General features: G+C 49.7%; 1 protein-coding gene across 4 annotated transcripts in view; it reads right to left on the bottom strand.

Annotated features, from left to right (window-relative positions):
• PTPRT (protein tyrosine phosphatase receptor type T) overlaps positions 1 to 22,392 on the bottom strand; it is an 804,817-nt gene that overhangs the window by 68,264 nt on the left and 714,161 nt on the right. For all 4 annotated transcript variants that reach the window (XM_044263018.1, XM_044263019.1, XM_044263017.1 and 1 more), the window contains 2 exons: positions 18,853 to 18,940; positions 4,424 to 4,500 (listed from right to left, as the gene is read on the bottom strand). In XM_044263018.1, coding sequence (XP_044118953.1) covers positions 4,424 to 4,500; positions 18,853 to 18,940 — 165 coding nt within the window. The remainder of the gene's footprint in view (positions 1 to 4,423; positions 4,501 to 18,852; positions 18,941 to 22,392) is intronic.

Genomic DNA, 22,392 nt, shown 5'->3' with positions numbered 1-22,392 from the left:
CATCCAAAACGCATTTATCTCACTCTGAACTCCCGCATCTGTTACTTACTGGGGACCCAGATACGATATTTATTTCCAGACTGGTAATTTATAACAGATTCAAGTGGCCCATCCCTTCTCGGGCGTGCAAACAAACCCGCCGGCGGGATGGTTCAGACGGGAGCGGAACCAGGGCCTCTGAAGGCACAGACAGGGCTGGCCCCATCGAACTCGTTATCCAAATGGAGTTGTAATGGATCGTCAAGATCCAACTGGGGATAAATGACTCCGGCAATTAACTCTTCTGAGAGCAAATGTCCAGGAGGATTTCAGTGGGGGAGAGCAGGCCAAAAGAGTGAGGACCTAGGGAGCTATCTAGGATGTGTCTTGCCAGGAATCCCCAAAAGGACTCTAGGCATTTTAAGTTTGCTGGAGAACATGGTAGGTTCATAATTCATGGGACTCCCCATCCCCCACCCCACCCCATACTGATAACAGCGTGTGAGGAGGTGCTTGTACTTGGTACATGCTTCCCCCGCCATGTTCCCGCCTTTCCCTTCCAGACTTTGCTCTGCGCTGTGGGCTGGATGCTGACCTGTATGGACTATGTCATGGGGTTTTATGACTGCTGGTTTCCAGTTGGGTTCAGCCAATGGGGAGGGGGCAGAAGCTGGAGCTCAGAGGGCATGGGAGGCTGTGGGTATGTTCTTCTAGATCTGTTCCCGTCAGGCTGCTGAGGTTGGCACTGATTCTCTGTCACAGGTCACCCCTTCTAGCCCGGGGATACTGCACCCCACCCTACTGGTTTCCTTTAACCCTGTTTCTACCTTGTTAAGCCCCCGCCTCTCATTACTCCCTTTGAGTGAGCCTGTTTCCTAAGGGGAGACTGACAGATAAATCTGTTATCGTATTCTGCCGGGGTAGCATTTTTATCCCGCTTTACAGGTATCAGAACAAGTAAATAAGATCATAAGGCTAGTAAGCAGAAAGTTCCAGACTCAACCGGCCCAGCAACGGCTGAATTCATGACTCTGTTCTCGTGAACCTTTGACTCTGATCACTGAGATCCAGCAGAGGCCAGTGTCACCTATGAAGACAGCATCTAGCAGAGGCTGGCCTGTCTGCACCATCTACCTTTCCAAGAGGGAAAAGGTGGTGGGGTATGCTTAGTGCACAGAGAACTGGATTCTAGCCATGCAACCTCGAGCAACCTCAACCCCTGGCTTCTTATCCTTAAAGGCTTGCAGAATGCACTGTAATGATGCTAGAACCTGGCGGGAATGGGAGGCGTTTTCAGTGTTGACATCACAGAGACTCACCTGCATTTAAAGCAATTTCATTTGTTGCCTCGAATATACCCAAGTGCGTCTTGGCTCTGACTGTAGTCAGATGTTCGTGCAACTTTGTTTATCTAGGGAAGAGTCTTTCTAGGAAAGTCACTTTTGTGAGAGGGTTACCACTCAGATGGCAAATGCTATATACGGCACCCCAGGCTGGCAGACCCCATGTGGGCCTTTGGGGTTGTCACAAGTACTCAGCTGTAGACAAGTTCAAGGGGAAACCAGAAGGAAGTTCTGTTCAGGCTGGTTAGTTGCATGCTGAGTCCCCACTATAAGTGGGAATGCAAGGTGCTGTCTGGGAGTGGAGGCGGAGAGCAGGAGGAAAGGCCCCGCGCTGGGAACTCATCTGGTCTGGTTCCTAGTTTTGTTCTGCTGCTGACCAGACCCATGGCCTTACTAAAGCTCTGTAACCTCTTTAAACTTTTTTTTTGTTTTTGTTTCTGGAGAGGGAGAGAGAGACAGAGGGATGGGGGAAAGCGACTGAGGGAGAGGGAGAAAGAGAAGCCCAAGCGGGCTCCACACTCAGCACAGAGGCTGACACGGGGCTCATCTCATGACCCTGAGATCATGGCCCGAGCTGAAATCAAAAGTCAGGTGCTTAACTGACTGAGTCACCCAGACTCCCCAAACTTTGCAACATCTTCAACCTCAGCTTCCCTTTCTGAAAAAAATGGAGATGATTACCAAACTTGGGGGGCTACTGAGTGGTCTCCATAACTCATCTCCTTTGAAATCACCCATCACAGGGTCCAAACATGACTCATTTAGAGCCACTGGCTGTTGTCATCGCTCTGCTACTATTTAAGCCAGCAGAATACGTTGGGGACGTGACCCTTGATCAGATGCCTGCGCCCTTCTTCTGCACATCCTAGCAGTGAGATCCTCGATAAGTTACATGACTAATCAAAAGCCTTAGCTAACTCACCTGGGAATGGGTAGTAATGGAACTTGCTTTGTGAGGGGGTAGTCCTAGTTAAAGTAATGTTGAAACACAAGAGGTGATCTTAGGTTACTGTCAATCCTTCTTGCCCATTGGACTCTTACTCATTGACTAAGGCAGCACTGTGTCACCTCTTCCAGGAAGGCTCCCTTGACTACCCACCCCCACCCCAACCAAAGCTTTGGTTTTCCTTAATGTTTGCACAGGCCCTGCTCTATGAGGGTCTCCTTTCTTACCCAACTCCCTTACCAGACTGAGTTCCTTTTCAGGTCTGGATTTCCAGCACACAGTGGAGGACCTGCTCAGTGTTTGAGAAATGAATCCTAGATGCATAAAGGAGACGCTGCAGCTATGATGGGCAGATACTCAGAGTGCTTTGTCCAGGCTCGAGACGGGCTGCTCTGAACTGGCCATCTCCCGGTGAACTTCCCTGGGAGGGTCATGGGGACAGAGTCCGTGCTGACCTTGACTTCCACTGAAACTCCAGCCCCAGGTCCTGAGCACAGTCAGGCTCTCTGTAAAGCCAGGGTCTCAGTGGGGACTTGAAACCACTCTGGGTGTTTCAGACGCAGGGAATTCCGATGGGGCGCTGGTGACATTGGTGATAGAGGAGCTGAGATGCTAACCAGGCAACAGAGGGGCAACACAGAGGCTGGGACCAGCGGGAGACTGTGGATAACGGGAGACAGAGAAGCTGCCAGACCCCAGAGCTGAATTTGCCTGGCAGAGGCGGGAATTCTGGTGGAAGCTGGTGCCTGGTGGAGGCTCCCTTCACCTTCCGATCTTCCATCAGCGCCTTCTCTGTAGGGGTCAGCTTGCTCTCCTTCCTGCCATGCACGCGCACACACACACACACACTCACACACTGACACAGGCACACCATCGCACACATACTTAGATAAGCAATGCAAAGCAGAATGGGGAAGGACAAGAAATAGATCTGAGAGCAAGCAGACAAATCACTAACACCAGGCTCAATAAATATTTGTCGGATCAATGAATCATCTGGATTGGCCTAGATTAGGGGGAATTCAAACGCACACCTCTCCACTTCATAGCCTGTCTCTAGAAACGCGTGGCATCAGAGGGACCAAGAGGAGCTCCGACATTTGTCAAGGCCTTTGGGTTCCAAGCTGAGGTCCTGAGAAGCCTGGCTTGCACCGGTTATGAGAGGACCTCCATCTACCCCCGGTGGCCATGCTGCCCTTTTGCAAACTCTCGCTTCCATGGTGAAGCAATCCCCTTCCCTAACTGGGTGTCTGAATCCCAGATGCTCTTCCCTCGGATCTATCCTATCCTTGGCAATAGATAAATCATCCCAAAGCTCAGCTCTGCACTGGTCACCTCCACGATCAAAACTTCCAACAGCTTTCTCTTGCCTACAGAATCAAGCCCAGCTTTCTAAGTTTGACGGCAAACCACCGATGACCTAGCTCCAACCTTATTTTCCACTATCCCCATGACATAGTCTCTGCTCTGCTCACCCTGAGCCACTACAGACGCTCTGGCTCCAGCTGCTACATTTTTTGCTTGTGCTGTTCTAACTAGAGGCCCCATCTTTGCCCTCTTTATACTTTAAATTCATCCTGTGCTTGAAGCTTTGGTTCATATCACATTTTGCATTCCTGATGGAAAAAGCGATTTTTTCCCCCACCTCTGAATCCCTGCAGCATTTTATCTGAACATGTGACACTTACCACTTTCCAGTTTGCCCTGGAATTATTGATGTGCATAGCTTATCTTCCTGCTCAGGTTTTAAAGGGTAGAGACCATGGTGTTCTAAGTTTTATGGTTCCCATAGCATCTGGCACACAGCAGGCACTTTTAAATTTGTGTTGCATAAACGGCTATGCCTTCGAATGAATGAATGGATGGACAAACAGACACATGTACAAATGAATTAATGGGTGAAGGAACAAGACAGGCAGCTGTCCTGAGGCCCCACGGAGCGGGCTACTCCAGCCAGCTCCAAAAAGGATACAGCTTCAGACGGATAATCAATGCGGGTTACGCTAATTACATAAATCAGGGAGGGGCCGGACCCCTCCGGACACGTTCTAGGAGGGCCACCTTGTTGAGGGAGAGGCTGGGGGACAGCCATGGGTCTCGAACCTGCTACAACCAACCCCAGAGCCCCACCGCCCAGCCCTGTGGAGACTCTCACATCAATGTAGTTGGCGTTGATGTAGTCGGAATGCGGATCTCCATCCAGCACCAGCAGCCTCACCCGGGAATGGTCATCTGCAGAGAGATAGCAAAAAACAAGGAGGTGGGCAGTGAGGGGCTGTGGCGAGGGCCAGCACTGCCCACCTGCAAGGCTCCCGTGCGTCAGTAGTATGGGTATCGGGCTGCTTCCCATACCTTCTCTCATTTGACCCCTTTTCCCACCCTGCTATCATTCCCATTTACAGATAAGGCCGTTGAGGCTCAGGGAGGTTGCTGTGCCTTAGAAAGCACTGTGTATGCTCCTTCCCTTTTTTCCACCTGCCCTTCTAGCACTCATCATGAACCACCTGGGTGAGTCGCCTGCTTCTTTAAGTCTTCGTGATTTTGTCATTAAAAGGGCAGTAGAAATACCTTCTTCACACGACAGGGTGAGAGAGATCAGAACACTTAGGAGGCGAGAAGCGTCAGATCCGAACTAACATGTTTTCATTATTGCTGAAAAACAGCAAATTTGCCTATTTTCTTCATGTGCGCAAATGCTTTCCCTTTGTCTCTTGGAGAATTGTTGCAAATAGATTGTTGGCCACATATTGTTATCAATACAATCATTCAAGGGAAGCAGGCTCCGTCATTATAAAAGAGGTCATCAATAACTAAAAACATGTTATGGAGAATGCCACTTCAGACACAATCCAGGCATAAACAAGATTTGCAGGGTTTAGTCAATGGCACGTTTACTCCAAATAACAACAAATAAGCACCATTAAGAAAAAAAGCCCTTGTGCAGAAGAATCAGGCTAATTCTTTACAACTAATTAAGGCACGTGGTGACATGCCAAGGATGCACATGAACGGAACAACCTGGCTGGGTCTGGAGGGAGGAGGGGCTCAGCAGGCTGTCTGGGTCCCTGTCACCCATCGCTACATGTCCCTGCTTCTGCTGCCCAGTCTAGGACAGAGCTAGGGTTCCCAGCAAGTGGGCTGGAGCACTCAGAGCATCTGCGAGTGTCCCTGGGATCAGGAGGCTGGGCCAGCGTATCCTGCTAAGACATATGCAGCCCTCTGCAGTTTAAGGGGCACATCTATTACTACGAACAGGAAGCCCCCGAGAACAGGGCCATTAGCGCTTTGTTCCCTGTTTCATCCTCTGGGCCTCCAATTGCAGCAGGCGCTCTACAAATCCTTAGTGAGCCTCTGAACGGATCACCTCTTTGGACTCTCGCAGTGAGCCTGGGAGACAAGCAGCATAGCCCTGTTACAAATGAGGACACTGAGGCTCCCAAGGACTGACTGGCTGCATGGCCCTTGCGTCGTGGAACTAATTCTGAGCTCAGAAACTCCTACTTCCAAAGAGGGGTCTAAACGGGATGTTGGAGATGGCTTCAAGTGTACATGGTGGGGGTGATTAATGCCAGAGAATCGGTTAGCCAGTGATGGAAGAGCCGAGAAGCCAGAGAGAGGCTGTGAAACTCAGAGATCAGCGCTAGCAAGGAGTTGTTACCCCCCTGGGAACAGTGGGGCAGATGGTAGAGGCGAGGTTATCAGAGGTGGGGCTGTGCCCACTCTCTGGTGGGAGTAGAGACGTACCCTGGCTTCTTCCTTTCGCTGACTTACAATCTCCTACCAGGGCATGTCCTTGGCCAAAGTCAGCCAAATACCAGCTGGCAAGAGACTACAAAATGCAACCCACAGGGGTCAATTGAAGAGGAGAAGGCAAGGAATGGAACCCAGGACAGATAAAAAGGCCCAAGACTGGGCAAGACACTAGTTCACAAAAATTAGTCCTTGACCGTGTGCCAGGCACTATGATAGACACAGAGATACGCTGGATTGCCACTTTTCTTACTCCTCATGGGGGAGAGTTGCAGGTGGGAGGTCAAACTCATCTCTTTGGGGGTGGTGGGGGAGTGGGGTGTGAAGCTGGGAGTCCGAAGTTCACCTTTATGGAGTTCATGGCCAGTATCAGTGGACAATCATTTATTGAGTAGACACTCAATCATTTATTCCTCAACATAGCTCTGTGGATTACTACAGTATATAAGGATACCATGATGATATAGTATGTTCCTTCTTCCCATTTCACAGAGGAAGGAATAGGGACTTGGGGAGGTTAAGCACGTTCCCAACATTATGCAGCCTGCACATGGCAGAGCTGGGATTCTATCTCAGGTCTATCCGAACCTGAACGCCGGCTCCATCCACACATGGTGCTCTACCTGGACTTCCAGCATCTGGCAGGCACTGCTCCTGGAGTCTGTGAAAATGGTTGGTCCCAGATCCTGCAGTACTCTAGCTCCCCCAGGAGTGGGACTTCCTGTGGGACCCCTCCCACCCCACTCCAGGAGCAAGGAGTCAGGCAAGGCCCAGCACCTGACTCTGAGCTGACACTGTTGAGCCCCATCACCAGTGGTTACAAAAACGATATTCCCTCAGAAAGTGAAAATGCACATTGTGTTTTCACTCATTGGTCTCACTAATGACTTATTGATTCAAAAATCTCCTTTATTTATTGAGTTATGACTGCCCCTGGAAACGGCACTGGAAACAGAGATTCTGGCTTAAAATGTAGAGAGGGAATTTAACATAAAATGAAAGTTAAAATCTGAAAGCAAAAAGGATTTAAAAAACCAACAAGAAACAAACTTATTTAAGTTAAATATTCTTAAAGACGAAAGGGGCCTCTACCCTCCAGATGATGGTGTTTGTCAGTATCATGTCTTCTTCCATTTATAAAGAACCTACTATGTGCAGGCTGGTTGAATGGCCCAAGGAAGTACTGTCAAAATGATACTCATGCTTAAGGAATCTCGTGTGGGAGACTATACACAGAAGTAGAACTTCAAGGTCTGGGAAGTGGAGAAAGGAGGGCTTTGTGAAGAGTATGTGAATGAGGAATTAAAAGTGGGCTAAGACTAAATCAGTAGACAGTGAGGAAGGGTCCTTCCATCAGAGGGAACGAAGAAAGTGAAGACAGCGATCTTGAAAAAGCAAGCACACTGGGGAAACTGAAAACCGTTTCCTGCCTTGTGGACACAGCAGTGTGAGGGGATTATAGCAACAGAAGGAGAGAGAAAGAAGGTAGGCAGGGGTTGGGTTACAAGAGGCACTCAACCCTGTATTAAGGCACTTAGATGCAAATACCCATTCTGGGCTCTGCAAGGCATCCATATACAGGATACCTCTACTTTTCTGAGACCGTGAAAGGCTATTTTATTATGCAATGACCAAGGTTCACTCCCAGAGGGCTAACCAGTAGCCAGTGGGATACACCGATCATGTGGGGTATGAAGCTGAGGGTCAGGATCTGGGTTCAAATCTTAGCCTTATCACTTAGTAAGTCAACTGATCGACCTTAGTTTGGGTTGCTTATCAAAAAGGAGCCAATACTATATAGCTTACAGAGGGTTGGGGGGATTAAATGAGAAAACACAGGCACAAAAAGTGCCAGGGTATTTACAGAATGAAAAGACAAGCCACAGACTGGGAGAAAATCTTTGCAGAATATCAGCTAAAGGACTTGTATCCACAATATACAAAGAACACTTAAATTCAACAAGAAAACAACCCCATTTAAAAAAAAAACGGGTGAAAGATCTGAACAAACACCTTGGCAAAAAAGATACACAGATGGCAAATAAGTATGTAAAAAATATTCGACATCATATGTCATTAGGGAATTCAAATTAAAACAACAACGAGACATCTCTGTAACACCTACTAGAATGGCCCAAGTCCAGAACAGTGACCACACCAAAAGCTGGCAAGGATATGGAGCAACAGGAACTCTCGGTTCATTGCTGGTAGGAATGTGAAATGATACAGCCACTTTGGGAGACAGTTTGGCAGTTTCTTTTTAAACTAAACATACTCTTATCATATGATTCCAGCAATTGCTGTCTTTGGTATTTACCCAAATGAGTTGGAAACTTATGTCCATACAAAAACTTGCACACAAATGTTTATAGCAGTTTCACTCACAACTGCCAAAACTTGGGGGGGTGGGGAACCAAGATGTCCTTCAGTACATGAATGGATAGACAAATGCATACCCAGACAGTGGAGCAGCATTCAGTGATATTTAGAGATGAAAGATCAAGCCATGAAAAGACAGGGAGGAAACATACAAGCGAGTCTGCAAAGGCTTCATACTGTGTGATTCCCGCTCTGTGACACTCTAGTATGGACACGGTAAATTATCAGTGGCTGCCAGGGGCTTGGTGACAGGATAAGCAGGAGGGACACGGGGACGTTTTAGGGTCCTGAAATGATCCTGTGTGATACTATCATGGAGGATACATGTCACTGCACATTTTTTTAAAATCCCACTGAACTGCACAACACAAAGAGTAGACTCTAAACCATGGACTTTAGCGAATAATAATGGATCGAGATTGGTTCATTAATTGTAACAAATGCGTCACACGGATTCAGGTATTCATAACCGGGGGATTTGAATGTGGGAGGGAGGCAGGCAGCCCATGGGGACTCTCTCTGTATATTCTGCTCATTTCTTCTGAAACCTAAGATTGCTCTTAAAAAAAAAAAAAAAGGTACTAGGACAGTACCTGGTATGCAGCAGGTGCTTACTAAATGGTGGCTCTGGGCCGGACATGAGGCTCAGGGCTGAGATGCTTAGGAATGGGTGTTCCGGGCGCCTGGGTGGCTTGGTGGGTTGAGCCGCTGCCTTCGGCTCGGGTCATGATCTCAGGGTCCTGGGATCGAGTCCCGCATCGGGCTCTCTGCTCAGCAGGGATCCTGCTTCCTCCTCTCTCTCTCTCTGCCTGCCTCTCTGCCTACTTGTGATCTCTCTCTGTCAAATAAATGAATAAAATCTTAAAAAAAAAAAAAAAGGAATGGGTGTTCCCCACTTGTCCTTCCGTACCAGCTGTAAACCTACCTTCTGCAGAGGCAAGGAGGTATGTGTGGTGAGTATTCTTGAAAGCACAGAATTCAGCCTTGTGAGGAGTAGTGGTGTCCTCATGGTTTATTTATTCCTTCTGGGAGATGCTAATATTATTCTGTATCCCCTTCTTCTAACTTTATATAATTAGAAGGATAAAAAATTGTGTTTATCCACAGGCACATGGAGAAAGATGGGGCAGCGGGCAACGTGAAGTTTATACAAGGTAATTTACAAGCAGCCCAGAACGTTCATTATGCTCTATCTACATTTCGCGAGCCCGAAAAACAGCTAATTTGGTACTCCGCGTTTGATATTCCAGACGAGATGCTGAGAAGAGTCACACAGAGGAGATGCAAACTCCTCCGTGGTGAGGTGAGAAGAGTCTGGCCCCACCTGGCTCTCAGCTGACGTGGGAGATGGGCTAGAACAGGCTTGTGGGGAAGAGGAAACCGGTGGCAGGGGAGGGGAGACACAGCTGCAAAGATATGAAGATCCAAAGAGCTCTGCCGAACACAACTTCAGGGGAACAGAAACACCGTCCCTCTGGAATCAATCTGTTCCTTGTCATTTTAGGACAAAGACCAGTGGTATGTTGCTAAATGTTTAGCAAACAGCTCTCTGGAGGGAAAAAAGGCCCTGATCGGTACAGTCTGCTGGTTTCTGTGGTATAAATACTCCCACCATGACTAATTTCAAGCTACCAACATGGCATCAACTAGCTTACAAAATTCCTGAAAATTTAACAATCTGTTCTTGCAAGCTGGTATGAATCAGTTCAGGACACTACTAACAGGGAATAAAGCCCACAACGCTTTGCATGATCTGATGGTCTGGGATCCAATTCCCAGTCTAGCCTCATGCTCCCCTCCCCAAATACTATGCTGATAACTATGCTCTTCTTTCAGTTGCTCAAATGCACAATGTCTGCTCTGACCACAGGGCCTTTGCACATGTATAGGAACACCCCAACCCACCTCCACAAAGTCTGGCAACATCTCATTCTTCAGGTCTTTGCTCAATGTTCCTTACTCAGGAAGTCTCCTAGGATCTCTCCACCCCAGACTCTGAGAGCTTCCTGGACTTTACCTCTGAACTCTTAGAACAGCTGTATTTCTGTGACTACATGATTAACCTGTGGCTCCCCTTCACATTCTATTTAAGGAAAGGCATCCTATTTACTGGACTCCTCTACAGTGTTTGGCAGATGGCAAGTACTCAATAATTATTTAATAGATGAATTCATATTTGTGTCTGAGAGACTGAGAACCAGAAAGAGGTAAGGCCCCTTGCTTAATAGCCATACAGTTGATTTTAGGTAACATGGCCTGGGACCCAAGGCTCTTTCCTCTACACAGAACTGGCAAGGTATGCCTGGATCCTCTGCTCAAATATCCCCTTTCCCCATAGCTGATCTGTTACCCCCCTGATCTGTTACCCCCCTTCTGTCCTGTCTCCAGATTGACAGCCAGTTCTGCCTCTGCAGAGGAATCGGGCAGACTCAGGAGGCAGGTGGGAGGTCTGTCATACACTAACCACATCACCTGGGGCGAGCTCCTTACCTTCCCTGAGTCTCCATTTATCCAACTATAGCATCAAAATCCTATCTACCTTTGCCGATGTACTGCAAGGATTTAAAAAGGTGAGATAGGAAGGCACCCGGTGCGTCGTAAGAAATCAAACTCAAGTATGTAAATCCAGTGTAATTATTATTCTAGATCAGTGGTTCTCAAAATGTAGTCCCTTGACCAATAGCAACAGCAATGCCTGGGGGGTTGTCAGAAATGCAAATTCTTGAGTCCCAGCCCAGACCTGGTGAATCAGAAACTCTGGTGTAGGGCCCAGAAATATGTATTTTAACAAGCCCTCTAGGAGATGCTGATGCACACTCTGGTTTAAGCGTGTAGGTCAATGTTCAATTATGCAGCGAGGTGCCTTGTTCTTCTCTTCAGTTTGTCTTGCGAGAGACCAAAAGAATTGGGCCCTGGGACTAGACACCCACCTTGTGTTATGTGGTGAACCAGAGGAATTTATCTGTGTGGCATGAATACGATGTTCCCGGGTACTATTTTAAGGAGGTTAATGGATGTTTTTTTTGTTTGTTTGTTTGTTTGTTTTTAAGATTTTATTTATTTATTTGACAGACAGATCACAAGGAGGCAGAGAGACAGGCAGAGAGAGAGGAGGAAGCAGGCTCCCTGCTGAGCAGAGAGCCTGACGTGGGGCTCGATCCCAGGACCCTGGGATCATGACCTGAGCCGAAGGCAGGGGCTTTAACCCACTGAGCCACCCAGGTGCCCCAGGTTAATGAATGTTTTGATATTTGATTGTCATGGTGGTGGTGGTAGTGGTGTGTGTGTGTGTGTGTGTGTGTGTTCACGCCATTTTATGGATGAGAAACTCAAATCTCCAAGAAGTTTAACAACTCAGGAAAAGGTGTAAGATCGAGAACTTTCTCTTGGACTGGTGGGATCCCTACTCCTCCTGAAACCCCACGACCTGCTGCCCCCACTCCCCTTCTGTGCCGGTTCTGACTCCAACACTGCCCATCCCACTGTGTTCCCAACCCCATCCCCGGGGAGAGGGTTTTTTCCTCTTGTGTGCCATTCTAACTCTCCAGACAAACCACAGCCTCTCTTCCCCTCCTCCCCCAACAAAGGTAGCCCTACAAATGGGTCTTCTCGAGTGGAAACCACTTAAGAAAAGAATCACTCGAGAGAGGTGGGGCTGGGGAGAGACTCTCACTTGGATATATGATGTGCTTTCTTCCTGTCTTCTGGGCACTCAGGAGGGTAAAGGAAAGGTGCAATTTTTCAGAGAAAAGAGATTTGGCTCATTACAATGAACTGTGGAGCTGAAATATCATTTCCTAGAAGGATTGGAAATGTTAATGCCATCATCTTGCACGAGTGGATAGGGAGGAAGCAGACAATTCCACTGAGACTGCCTGGTACCTCATTGAAGGTAAAGGTCAGCACCTTCAATCTTGATTGGATTACCAGTATCCAGAGAGAAGGTGGCTGGGGTAGAAGAGGGAAACAGCCTTGCAGTCTCTGCACCTCCTCGCTCTGCCCACTCTGTGCCGGCTGAGGTTGGGTGGCTCCTTTGGATGGGGGCAGAGAAGTTAGGCAGAGAGGAGAAGAGCATTGGGAGAAGTGAGAGGCACAAGGACCACCTGATCCATTGACTGCTTCATCCTAAGCAGGCTGTCCTGCCCACACTCCATTAAAGGGACTTTCTGGAAGGAAGGAAGGTTTCTCATCTAGGTTCCTTTGGAAGCAGAATCTGAGACCAGGATTTGAGTACAAGTAGTCCTCATGGGAGGTGATCCCCAGAAGTGGGAAGGGGAATGGGAAGGAGATGGACAGAGGAAGGAATCTGGTAAGGGGTGTGTCATCAAGCAAGCTCCCATGGCAGATCACTACGGCTTCATCCTGCTGAGAGCTCCAGTGGGTTTTTCTGGCTCAGGGCAGAGGAGGAAGGGTGCTCACACACCCACTCTCTCAGTCAACGGCTGAAAGCTGCTCCTGGGGACGGTTCACCTCTTGGTACTTCTTGCTTGTCCTGTCGGCAGGCAGAGAGGGCTCCAGTGGCCAGAACAAGTCTTCCGATGAACCAGGGCACTGACGACTTCTGTACCAGGGCCCATCTGCAGGGTCCCTAACCCGCCCTCGGAGACCCCAAAGGAGAAGGCGGACTGAGAGCCAGAAGCACTGAACAACGCACCCCCTTTGCCGTTCCAGGTCTGTCTTCCCAGAATCAGCAGAGAAACCACTGTGAGAAAAGCCTCTAGGTTTCTTGTAAACCTGAGTTCCTCTCTCGAAGTGAGAAGGGCCTCTCTGAAAAGTTCATCCCAGTCGGCCATTTGTTCTGAGGTCGGAGCCCTAAGCACGTTCTCCCCCGAGAACATGATGTGTCTTGATGCAGAAGGATTCCTTGTCAGGCTCACATGGTATCCTGGCAGCACAAGCCAGGAGTGCTGGGCGGGGCCATCCTACAGACCCACGGGGTGACCTGGGCTGGGGACTCCACATCTCTGGCCCATCACTCCTTCGCTGTGAGCTCAAAGAGGCTGGACTAAGTCTCAGCTGGGTTTAAAAGTCGCTGCACTGGATTTGGAGTCAGCAGTCATTCATCTTAATGTGCCCTCTGTGCCCTGAGAGAGGAGAAACCGAGGGTCAGAGAGAGGAAGTGACCTTGCCAAAGGTCATGCGCCCGGTCCAGGGCGGAACTGAGACTAGAACCCGGCTCTGCCTGAGCCCATGTCCAGTATTCTAGTATACCTTGGCCCAGTGAACGAGGTCTGCAGGTTCCCCCGTCCTCCGGCTTTGGGTTGGGGTTTGGCCAGTGGAAGCCACCTGCACGAGCTGGAGCAAGAGAGAACGTGACGAACGTGCTTACTCCCTCAGCTGTTTGCTGGGGTCTCCGTGGGTTCGCTGCAATGCCTCTGAAGGCCACGCTTCCGGTTAGGTCAAGTCTCTCTTTCTGGGGGGTCCTGGTAGCTTCTCCTCTGAACACTTAGCCTCGAGGGCTGCACTATTCCTTGTCCTGTCCCCCCACCTACCTAGCTCACCCCTTTATACAAAAACCACTTGATTCAATTCTCTTCCCGCCTGTCCCCGGAGGGTCCCATCTGTTTCCTGCGGGGACCCCGACAGAGCTGATGAAATCTGCAGCCTCTGCAGTGGCTTCCTCTCCTCCCTGCAACTTCTTCCCGCCAGCCCAGGAAACCCCCTCCGGAAGCACAGACCCATGGGAACACTGGGGTGGGGGGCGGGGTGGGGGGGTGGTCTTGAAATTTCCTCTTGTCCACAGACTCTGTCCCAGAGCCACTTGAAAGCAAAGAACTCTTTGTTCTGGATCTCCCTTCACTTCCTTCCCTTTCATTGCCTTGTCATCCCACCGCTGGAAACCCCATGGTCTCTGCTACCAAATTCTAAACAGCCTCATTTGGAAGAAAGGGCTGATTTAACCAAGGTGTCTCTTCCATTGTTTCATTTGCAGGCAGCGCTCTCCCTCCTCCTCTTCCCCTTTAATCTTCTCTGTCCTCCTGGCCTGGGCCTTTGTCCTCCACTCCAGCCTCCCAGAGCTCTGGGTTCCTTAAGATGCTAATCACACCCGGTTTTCTTCTTGTGCCAAGAATATTTCTATTTATCAAGCCGCGGCAGACTTTGCCTTTGGGAGGGACACATACAAGGACAGGAACACTTTCCATTCCTCGGGGCTGTCTCTCTTTCCCCTTTCTTGTTTCAATTCCAGGACTCTTTCTTTGCTCCATTCCTCTGTACATCTTCCAGGGTTTTTGAATGCACAGGTTGCCTGATCCTGTCTCCTTTGTAGGGAGTGCAGAGTGATTCGGGCTGCGGTGCCTTGGAGAATTACTGATCCATCCGTGAGAAGGATTGTTCGGGCCCGTTGAGGTGGTATTGTTAGGTGTTTGAATTCCCTCTGCCATCTCTGGGTTTCCCCAGAAGGAGATGCGGGAGGAGGACACCAGTGCATGTGGTTTATGCGGGAGCAGGGGCACCGGCAGGAAGCGGGGGCAGGGAGGCAGCCCAGAGAAGGCAGCCCCCAAGAGGGGGTGTTGCAAGCCTGTTCCTGTGGTGGACAACAGCAGCCCAGGCCCTGTGGAAATTCTGGAAAAGGTTTCTGAGAACACACCCTCAGTGGGATGGGAAGGAGCTGGGCTATTTCACCGGCCAGAGAGAGATGGCCTTTTCCACAGAGTATCTTGCCCCAGTTTCGAAGCAGGTCCTCGGGTGAAGAGAAGCAGTCAGGGCAGCCTGAGGGGGAAGAAGCAAGTAAGGCGCCCAGGGCACAGCCCTCAGTGAGGTGCTTCCTCTCAGGGTCACTCCCCCGAGCATGGCATCTCCTTGAACGTTGCATGCTGGAGCCTTGCTCGCTCACTCTAGTCCCAATTAAGGATGCCAGACAGTCTGCTGGTGTTCTTGATGAGGGAGCAGGAGGCTGGCTGAGGACAGAGTAGAAGCTGGCGCCTTGCACCCCCTCTTCACCCGCTCCCCTCCATATGTGTAGCATTCCTCAGGCACCCCTGACTGCCATAAAACGATAAATAGTTAACTTGCAGGTATCGCGATCCTGCAGAACAGGAATCTCCCTTGCTCTACAGGTATCCTAGAGATCTAAACAGGGAGGTTACCTTATCAATAGCACAAATTTCCAGAGGCAGATAACTCTCATGTCCTGAAGCCCTAATGTCCCCCTCCCCACCATAAACTGGAGGAGACTGAGGTAGAAGGGAATGTGAATGACAGCAGGGTCATAATACCCCACTAAGAATCTCCCAACTATCTTGATGTTAATGCCTGACCTAAAAATGACATTGATCAAGCCATAAGGGCAAGGACTCCCCCCGGCACCTTGTAGGCCCACCTTAGCACGTGAGAGCTCTGTCGAAATCTCCCATCCCTTCACCACCTCCCCCCAACCGCAAGGTATATAACACGCCTACCCTAACAACTCGGGGCGGCCGCATCTCTGCCTGCCCACGGGTCCTGTCCCCGTGCTCTAATAAACCGCCTTTTTGCACCAGAGACGTCTTAAGAATTCTTTCTTTAGCCGTCGGCTCCGAACCTCACCCCACCGAACCTCATCTAGGTTCGAGAACTTCATCATTCTTCTACACCAGGGGGGCCGGCCATGGGGTGTGGGTAGGACGAGAGCCGACAGTGTCTTCTGCACCCCCAGGGATGGAGTTCAATCCCCTTCATTGTTTCTCCTTGCTGCTTGGAATCCTGCCTTATGAGCTGCAGCTTTTGCAGGGGCCAGGATGGTTCTCTTCCCGCCCCTTCCTGTGTCCCAGCTCTCTGCCCCCACTCAGACTCAGTCTCTTCTTCCTCCTGCATGTCATTGTGCCCTCTGTCATCCCACTTACCTCCCTCTGTTCTTCCCGAATATTCTCTATTTTACTTGAGAAGCCAGAAGGGAATGGTCCGTGGCTGAAGCTCTCTGGGGTCTTGTACAGAGTCTGCTTTCCAACATTAAGTTTCTATTTGCTAAGCCCCAGCCATACACCAGGTTTGGGGACACAGAAGTACAGTTATCTGCCTGCTGTCACAGAGCATCTATTCCAGTGAGGAAAACAGGCAGTCAGCAGATAGTCATCCAAATGCCTCTCAAATCTCAATGATGAGGAGGGTTAAAGAGAAGACATGCATTGTCCCCATGGAGTGAATAATGGGGTTTTGACCAAATTTGAAGGGCCAGAAGAATTCCCTGAGGAGGTGATGACTGAGAAGGATCTGAAGAATAAGTAGAACTTAGTAGTAGAGCAAAGTGAGGTGGGAAGGGCACTTTGATAGAGTACACAGAGTGTGCAAAGGCCCTGTGGCATGCAGAAAGCTCAAGAGACTGAATGAAGATCAGTGTGGGTTCACTGAGGAAACCGGGATGGAGAGGACACGTTATGAAACAGGAGTTGGAGAGGTGGCTAAGGGCCTTTGGATAAAGAATGTTTAGAAATGCAGGAAAGCCATTTGAAGGGTTTTCCATAGGAAACGACATGATCCAATTCCCATTTTGAGGATGTCCCCCTGGCTTGTGTCAGAGATAGATAAGTGGAAGTTGGGGGTCTGATTAGATGTGCAGCTGTAGGAAAATGGCTGGACGGAGTCCAGGTGAGAGCTGACAAGGGCTTGGGCGAAGGTGCTGGGGACCAAGGATGGGCAGGGAAGTCTGGAAGACAGACAACTTGGTGTATCTTTTTATCCTTAGCCCCCATGGGCTTTTGCATGGATGCCTGGCCCAGGCTGGATATTCTTGTCTCAGGGAGGCCAGGCCTCCTCACAGTGCTCTAGTCTTTATCTTTTCTTATCTGCACAACACCCCAGGAGGAAGACCTCCTTGTACTCAATTTACAGAGAGATGACTAAGATTTGGCGAGATCACCTAAGGTCTCACAGTCCATAATTTTAGGACATGGTATGCATGGTGCCCGAGCAGAGGATGGTCAGAGTGAGCTGCAACCTGTGCCCAGCACGGGAGCTCGATGGGAGCAGAGACGGAGGGCCCAGCACAAGGCCTGGGTCAGCAGAGGCCCACACGTTGTGGGTCTTAAAAACACACATCCTGATTGTTCGAGCATCTCTTTTCAGTGCTTTACTTGCAAGAAATCTTGCTGCCTACATTACTATCTTCCAAGAGACAAATTATAAATGTTTTCTGATTAGTTCTACCATTCATAGCCCATTCCTAAATCAGCACAGGAAACAGCTAAGCTAAAACTTCTGCCTCTTTCTTCCTTTGCAAGCTGCCTGTATCTTATGCTTTCTTCCTCCAAGTTTTTTTTTCTTAGGCAATGTCTAGACAGTTAAACAAAACAAAACACTGAACTGGGCTAGAAATAATTTGTTATTCAAGGTCTTTTTTTTCCCCCTCTGTTGTTGGCTAGACGGGGTAATCCTGAGAGCTGAGACCAGAGATGCAATGCACACAATCAGTGAGATGTCCAAAGGTCCAGGTTGAATATACCCTGGCAGACAAAAGCTGTTGCCAGCTCTTGTTTCAATCAGGCTATAGGCCCAACATTTTGCATGAAGTAACTTTGTCCTCTTTGCATTTATGCTGCTTTGAAGGCTGTGCATACCAGTATTTGCAGTGATAATACCGTGTGACCTACGCCTCTCTCCCTGTCTCACTGTCTAGCACTGAATATTACGCACAGTCGCACACAATGTTGTGTGTTGTTGGCACCGTCCTTATTCAGGCTTCACTGTCCCTTGCTGGGACCACTGCAGTAGCCTCCAGTCCCTCTCTCTCCAGGCTCTCCCAATTGAATCCATCCTCCCAATCAGCTACCCTAGTGATCTTTCCAAAATGGACCCCTGATCACGCCCATCCCCCTACCAACCTGGTTGATTTCATGTCACCTGATGGGTAGTCAGTGATTTCTGGTTCAAAGAAGGTGGAATTATTGATCTGTTCTGACCTTCAGGGACCACGAGAAACTAACACTATGGCTAAAAGTAATGGTGCCAAGCACTGCGCAAAGGTTCACCTACCTTTTTAAAATGACCCTGTCTTTATTGTTTGTAACATTTCAAAGGGAGGAGACTGAAGCTTCAAGAGGTCAGGTAACTTGCCGAGGGCCCGAGCTGGGATAGAAGCCCAGGCAGTCTGACTCCACAGGGCTCTAACCACTCTGCATCACAGCCTTCATCAAACCATGTATCACGGGTGATTACAGGAATATTAAAGCTCACTTTCAAGCAAAAAGTAATGACCTTGCGTGCCTCCCTGAGCTCTGCACAAAACATGGTTTCCTCCTGCAGGCTCGGGGCCACCAAGTGTCTTGGCCAATGCAGGCCTCTGCCACGCCGGGCATGTGCTGTTCAAGGCACTTACCTTACAGCACCTACCCCTCTCACATTGGGGACTGGCAGAAGTCATGAACCTGCCCCTAGTGGGGGCCAGCAGATCCCATAACCCCTGCCCCTAGTGTGACCAGAGTAGCCCTGGGCTCCTCTGGGCCTTGAGTTGGCTGCTCCCCAGGCCCTCAGGGCTCTTACAGGATATGATGTTTCCGTATCGATTCTTATTGCGGTTTTCATCCTCTTTGGCTGTGTCCCACGAAGCTGTCTGCCCCTCTGGTAAAGCCTAGAAAGGAAGGACAGAGTGGTTAGAATGGCCCGAGATAGGGGCTTTCTCCATGAGTCAATGAGCCGGAGGGGAAATCGGATCCACTGGGATGGTCACTCCGTACAAAGGGCTCCGTGTTCTTCGACGTGGTCTGGGGAGAGTGTGAACTTGGCCCCATCATGAACTTATCTACTCGTTCATTGACTCAAATGTCACTGATGCCTTCTGTGTGTCAAGAGCCCAGACGTGGCCCAGGGAGGGGAGTCATTTGCTCATTAACACAGTCATTCGACAGGCATTTACTGAGTCCCTAATGTGTACTGGGCACCGTTATAGGTACTCAGGATACAGAGAAATAGACAAAGTTCCCTTTGAGCTTCTAGTCAACTGGGCGATGCCACAGATGAGGGAGAAGACATATGTAAACTCAGACTGTGGAAAGTGCTATGAAGAAAACTAAGCAGGGAGAAGGGAGGGTGAGAGTTTCTTCAGATCATACAGTCCACAAGGGCTTCTCTGAGAAGAGAACAGTTAACCTGACTCCTTTTTTAAAAAAAATTTAATTTTTTTTTCAGTTTTCCAAAATTCATTGTTTATGCACCACACCCAGTGCTGCGTGTAATACCAAACTCCTTAATCATGTGAAAAATTCAGTTGTGCCCAAAGCAGGATGTGCTTTCCAGGCAGAGGGAACAGCAGGTGCTAAAACGGTAACCAAATGACCGTATCCAAGGGTAAGGCAGGGAGAGCGGTGATGGGGGCATCCACAGGGGCTGGGACAGCTCAAACTATAAAAGGTATTGTGGTCACCGGTAATGAGTTGGGTATTATTCTAAGTGAGATGGAGAGCCATGGGAGGGTTCTGAGCAGTGCAGTTAGCGGATCTGATTTATATTTTACAAAGTACCTTCTGGCTCAAATAGGGGACCCAGGTTCTAGGATGCCTGGGGAGGAGGCAGGGAGATCGGTTAGGAAGTTGTTGCCATGGTCCGGGTAAGAGATGAGGCTACCGTGGACCCTTGACTGGGACGGTGGCTGTAGATGTAGTAAGAAGTGGTTGTTTTCAGGATGGTCAGTTGAATATTGTGGATTTGAGTTCCCTCAGAAGCAGACTTGGAAACAAAGATTTGAAGAGGAGATCTTCCTCGGGAGGCAATCCTAAGGAGCACAGGTGCGAGAGCGGGGGCAACGATACGGTCACGGGAAGGAAGTCAGTACATGGTACCCCAGGAAGCAAGTCGCCACAGTGCACATCCAGGCTTTAATCTCACAGGCCCATTGCAGGTTGGGGGTATCTACCCACCAAATTCTCATGTACCACGGGTTGAGGACAACTCTTAGGAAATCCCTTGGCACTTCTGCCATGCTCTGTGGATAAGCCGTGCATATTCTCTAGAAAAATCCTTGGGCAACAAGCCAGAGGTGCTTCCGGGTGGTGGGCACTGGGTGAGCATGATGGGTAGACAAGTGTAGAGAGGGGCCGGCACATCTGCTGTAGGTGTGGACCATGAAGGAAAGAGGGATGAGGCTGATTCCTAGACTGCTGGCTTGAAGAGTGAGTGGAGAGCTGCAGCATTTGTAGAGATGGAGGAAGTACCTGGGGAGAGAGAGACCGGGGAGGCAGGAACTACACGTCGTGCTCTGGGCACATCAAGTGCTTAGAATGACGCCTGACACCTGCTGCGGCCGTGTGCTTCTCGCCGTGTTCCACACAGGAAGAGCTGCAGCAGCGGAAGCACATTTGAGAGGACCAGTCGGCATCCGAGCTGAGATGCAGAGTGGGAGTCTGGACACAGACGTTCCCAATCAGAGCTGGGGGGCGGGCTGGGAGTCATCAATCCAAGAGGAGACAGACAAGTCAACAACCACGTGGAAGGGTTGAGAGAGGTAGGAGCCGAGTGTGGTGGCAACACAAGGGAGGGTACAGTCACTAATCTCACAGAAAAGGACGCTGGGCGGTGAAGGGAGCAGGAACAGCGGTAGGGAAACTGCAGCAGCATGAAGGCCGGGCCACAATCTGATTCCTGTTTCCACCCCGCAGCCTGCGGCGTGGGCCGAGTGCCCTGCTTGAGGGCTGGGCACTGCTTCTGAGGCTGCATCTGTGATTCTTTCAGTCTAACACGCCTGTCTGCAGTGAAGACGGGGAGACCAGCATCCTCTCATCTCATTACGCTGGCCTTGCCTTTGTCCATCCATCCCTGACTAGGTTCAGCCTCAACAAGCCCACCAGCTGAAGGGTCAGAAATGCCACCCATCAGTGGGCATGCAGGACCACTGCCCAGGAAAAGCCCAGCTCATTCACAGTACCCCCTTTCTTGCTTCCAATCTCCCGTGTGTTAAGCCAACCTGGGTGGGTCTTCTAGAGAAGACATTGGCAAACTTCCTGTAACGGGTCAGCAGCCTGGGCTTTGCAGGCCAAGTACTCTGTGCCACCTCCACTCACGGTCTGGGGTTGCAGAGGGAACGCAGTCCCAGACAAAGCTGGGTATGATCTGATGAAACTTAATTTACGAAAACAGGTGTTGGATGGGATTTAGCCTGCGGCTGCCCTTTGTGAACCTTTCTTCTAGAAGCATGACTGGGATCCTCAGCTCTGCAGTGGCTGGGAACTGGTGCTCATTCTGCTTCCTCGCCATTCTAGATGGAAAGGAGATGGTGGGGAGGGGCTTGCCTAGGCTGCCTGGCTAAGCTGTGTTCTCCCAAGTTCGCCTTCCCCAGGGTTTCAGACCCACGTACTAGAGTGTCTTCCCAGCTATTAATTGATAAGAATTTTATTCTCTGTGTGTCACAAACCCTTAAGCATCCCAGAGGAGAAGCGAAGCAGGTGCTGGGCTCTGGGCACCAATCTCTGCCTGAAATATCAGTGTGACAAAAGTGTCATGGAGAGAGAGAAGTGCTCACTTTACAGAGGGCCTGTCTCTCCTTTTTCCCCTTGTCCTCTTCCTCCTCCCTTCCTCCTCATTACAAATGACCATCACCCTGCGTCCCCCTCGCCATCGGCGTAGGGCATCTCTAGACCGCAAGTGGTTCTTGCTTTTGCATGTAACTCTTAGAACCCAAAGAGTCTAGCTCTGGGGCCTCACCCTCCTGCCCCAGCCCAGTAGCTCCTGCTGTTTCAGACAACCTGCCGGGCCCATCTATTCCTGGCTCTCTGCAGTGGCGGGCCATGACTGTCTCACCGGCAACACTGGACTTCTCAAGGTTGAAGCGGGTACTCTGGGGTCAGTTTTTCTACTGGAAACTCTGTGTGATCAAGGCCAACTGTTCATTCCATGATATCCAACCAACCAAAGTGGTATGAAGCCATGAATAGGACACTCCAAATATTTTCATCATTATTTTTGGGGGGAAAAAATATGTTGGGTACCTACTATGTGCTAGGGCTTAGATTATGGTTAGCTGAAGGTTTTGCTATGGCTGTACATTAGAATCGTCTGGGGAAGCTTCAAAACTCCCAAAGTCACAGCCCT

This window comes from Neovison vison, chromosome 8 (assembly GCF_020171115.1).
Source record: "Neovison vison isolate M4711 chromosome 8, ASM_NN_V1, whole genome shotgun sequence".
In the NCBI taxonomy this organism is placed as follows: domain Eukaryota; kingdom Metazoa; phylum Chordata; class Mammalia; order Carnivora; family Mustelidae; genus Neogale; species Neogale vison.
This window is presented reverse-complemented; position numbering and strand designations above follow the sequence as displayed.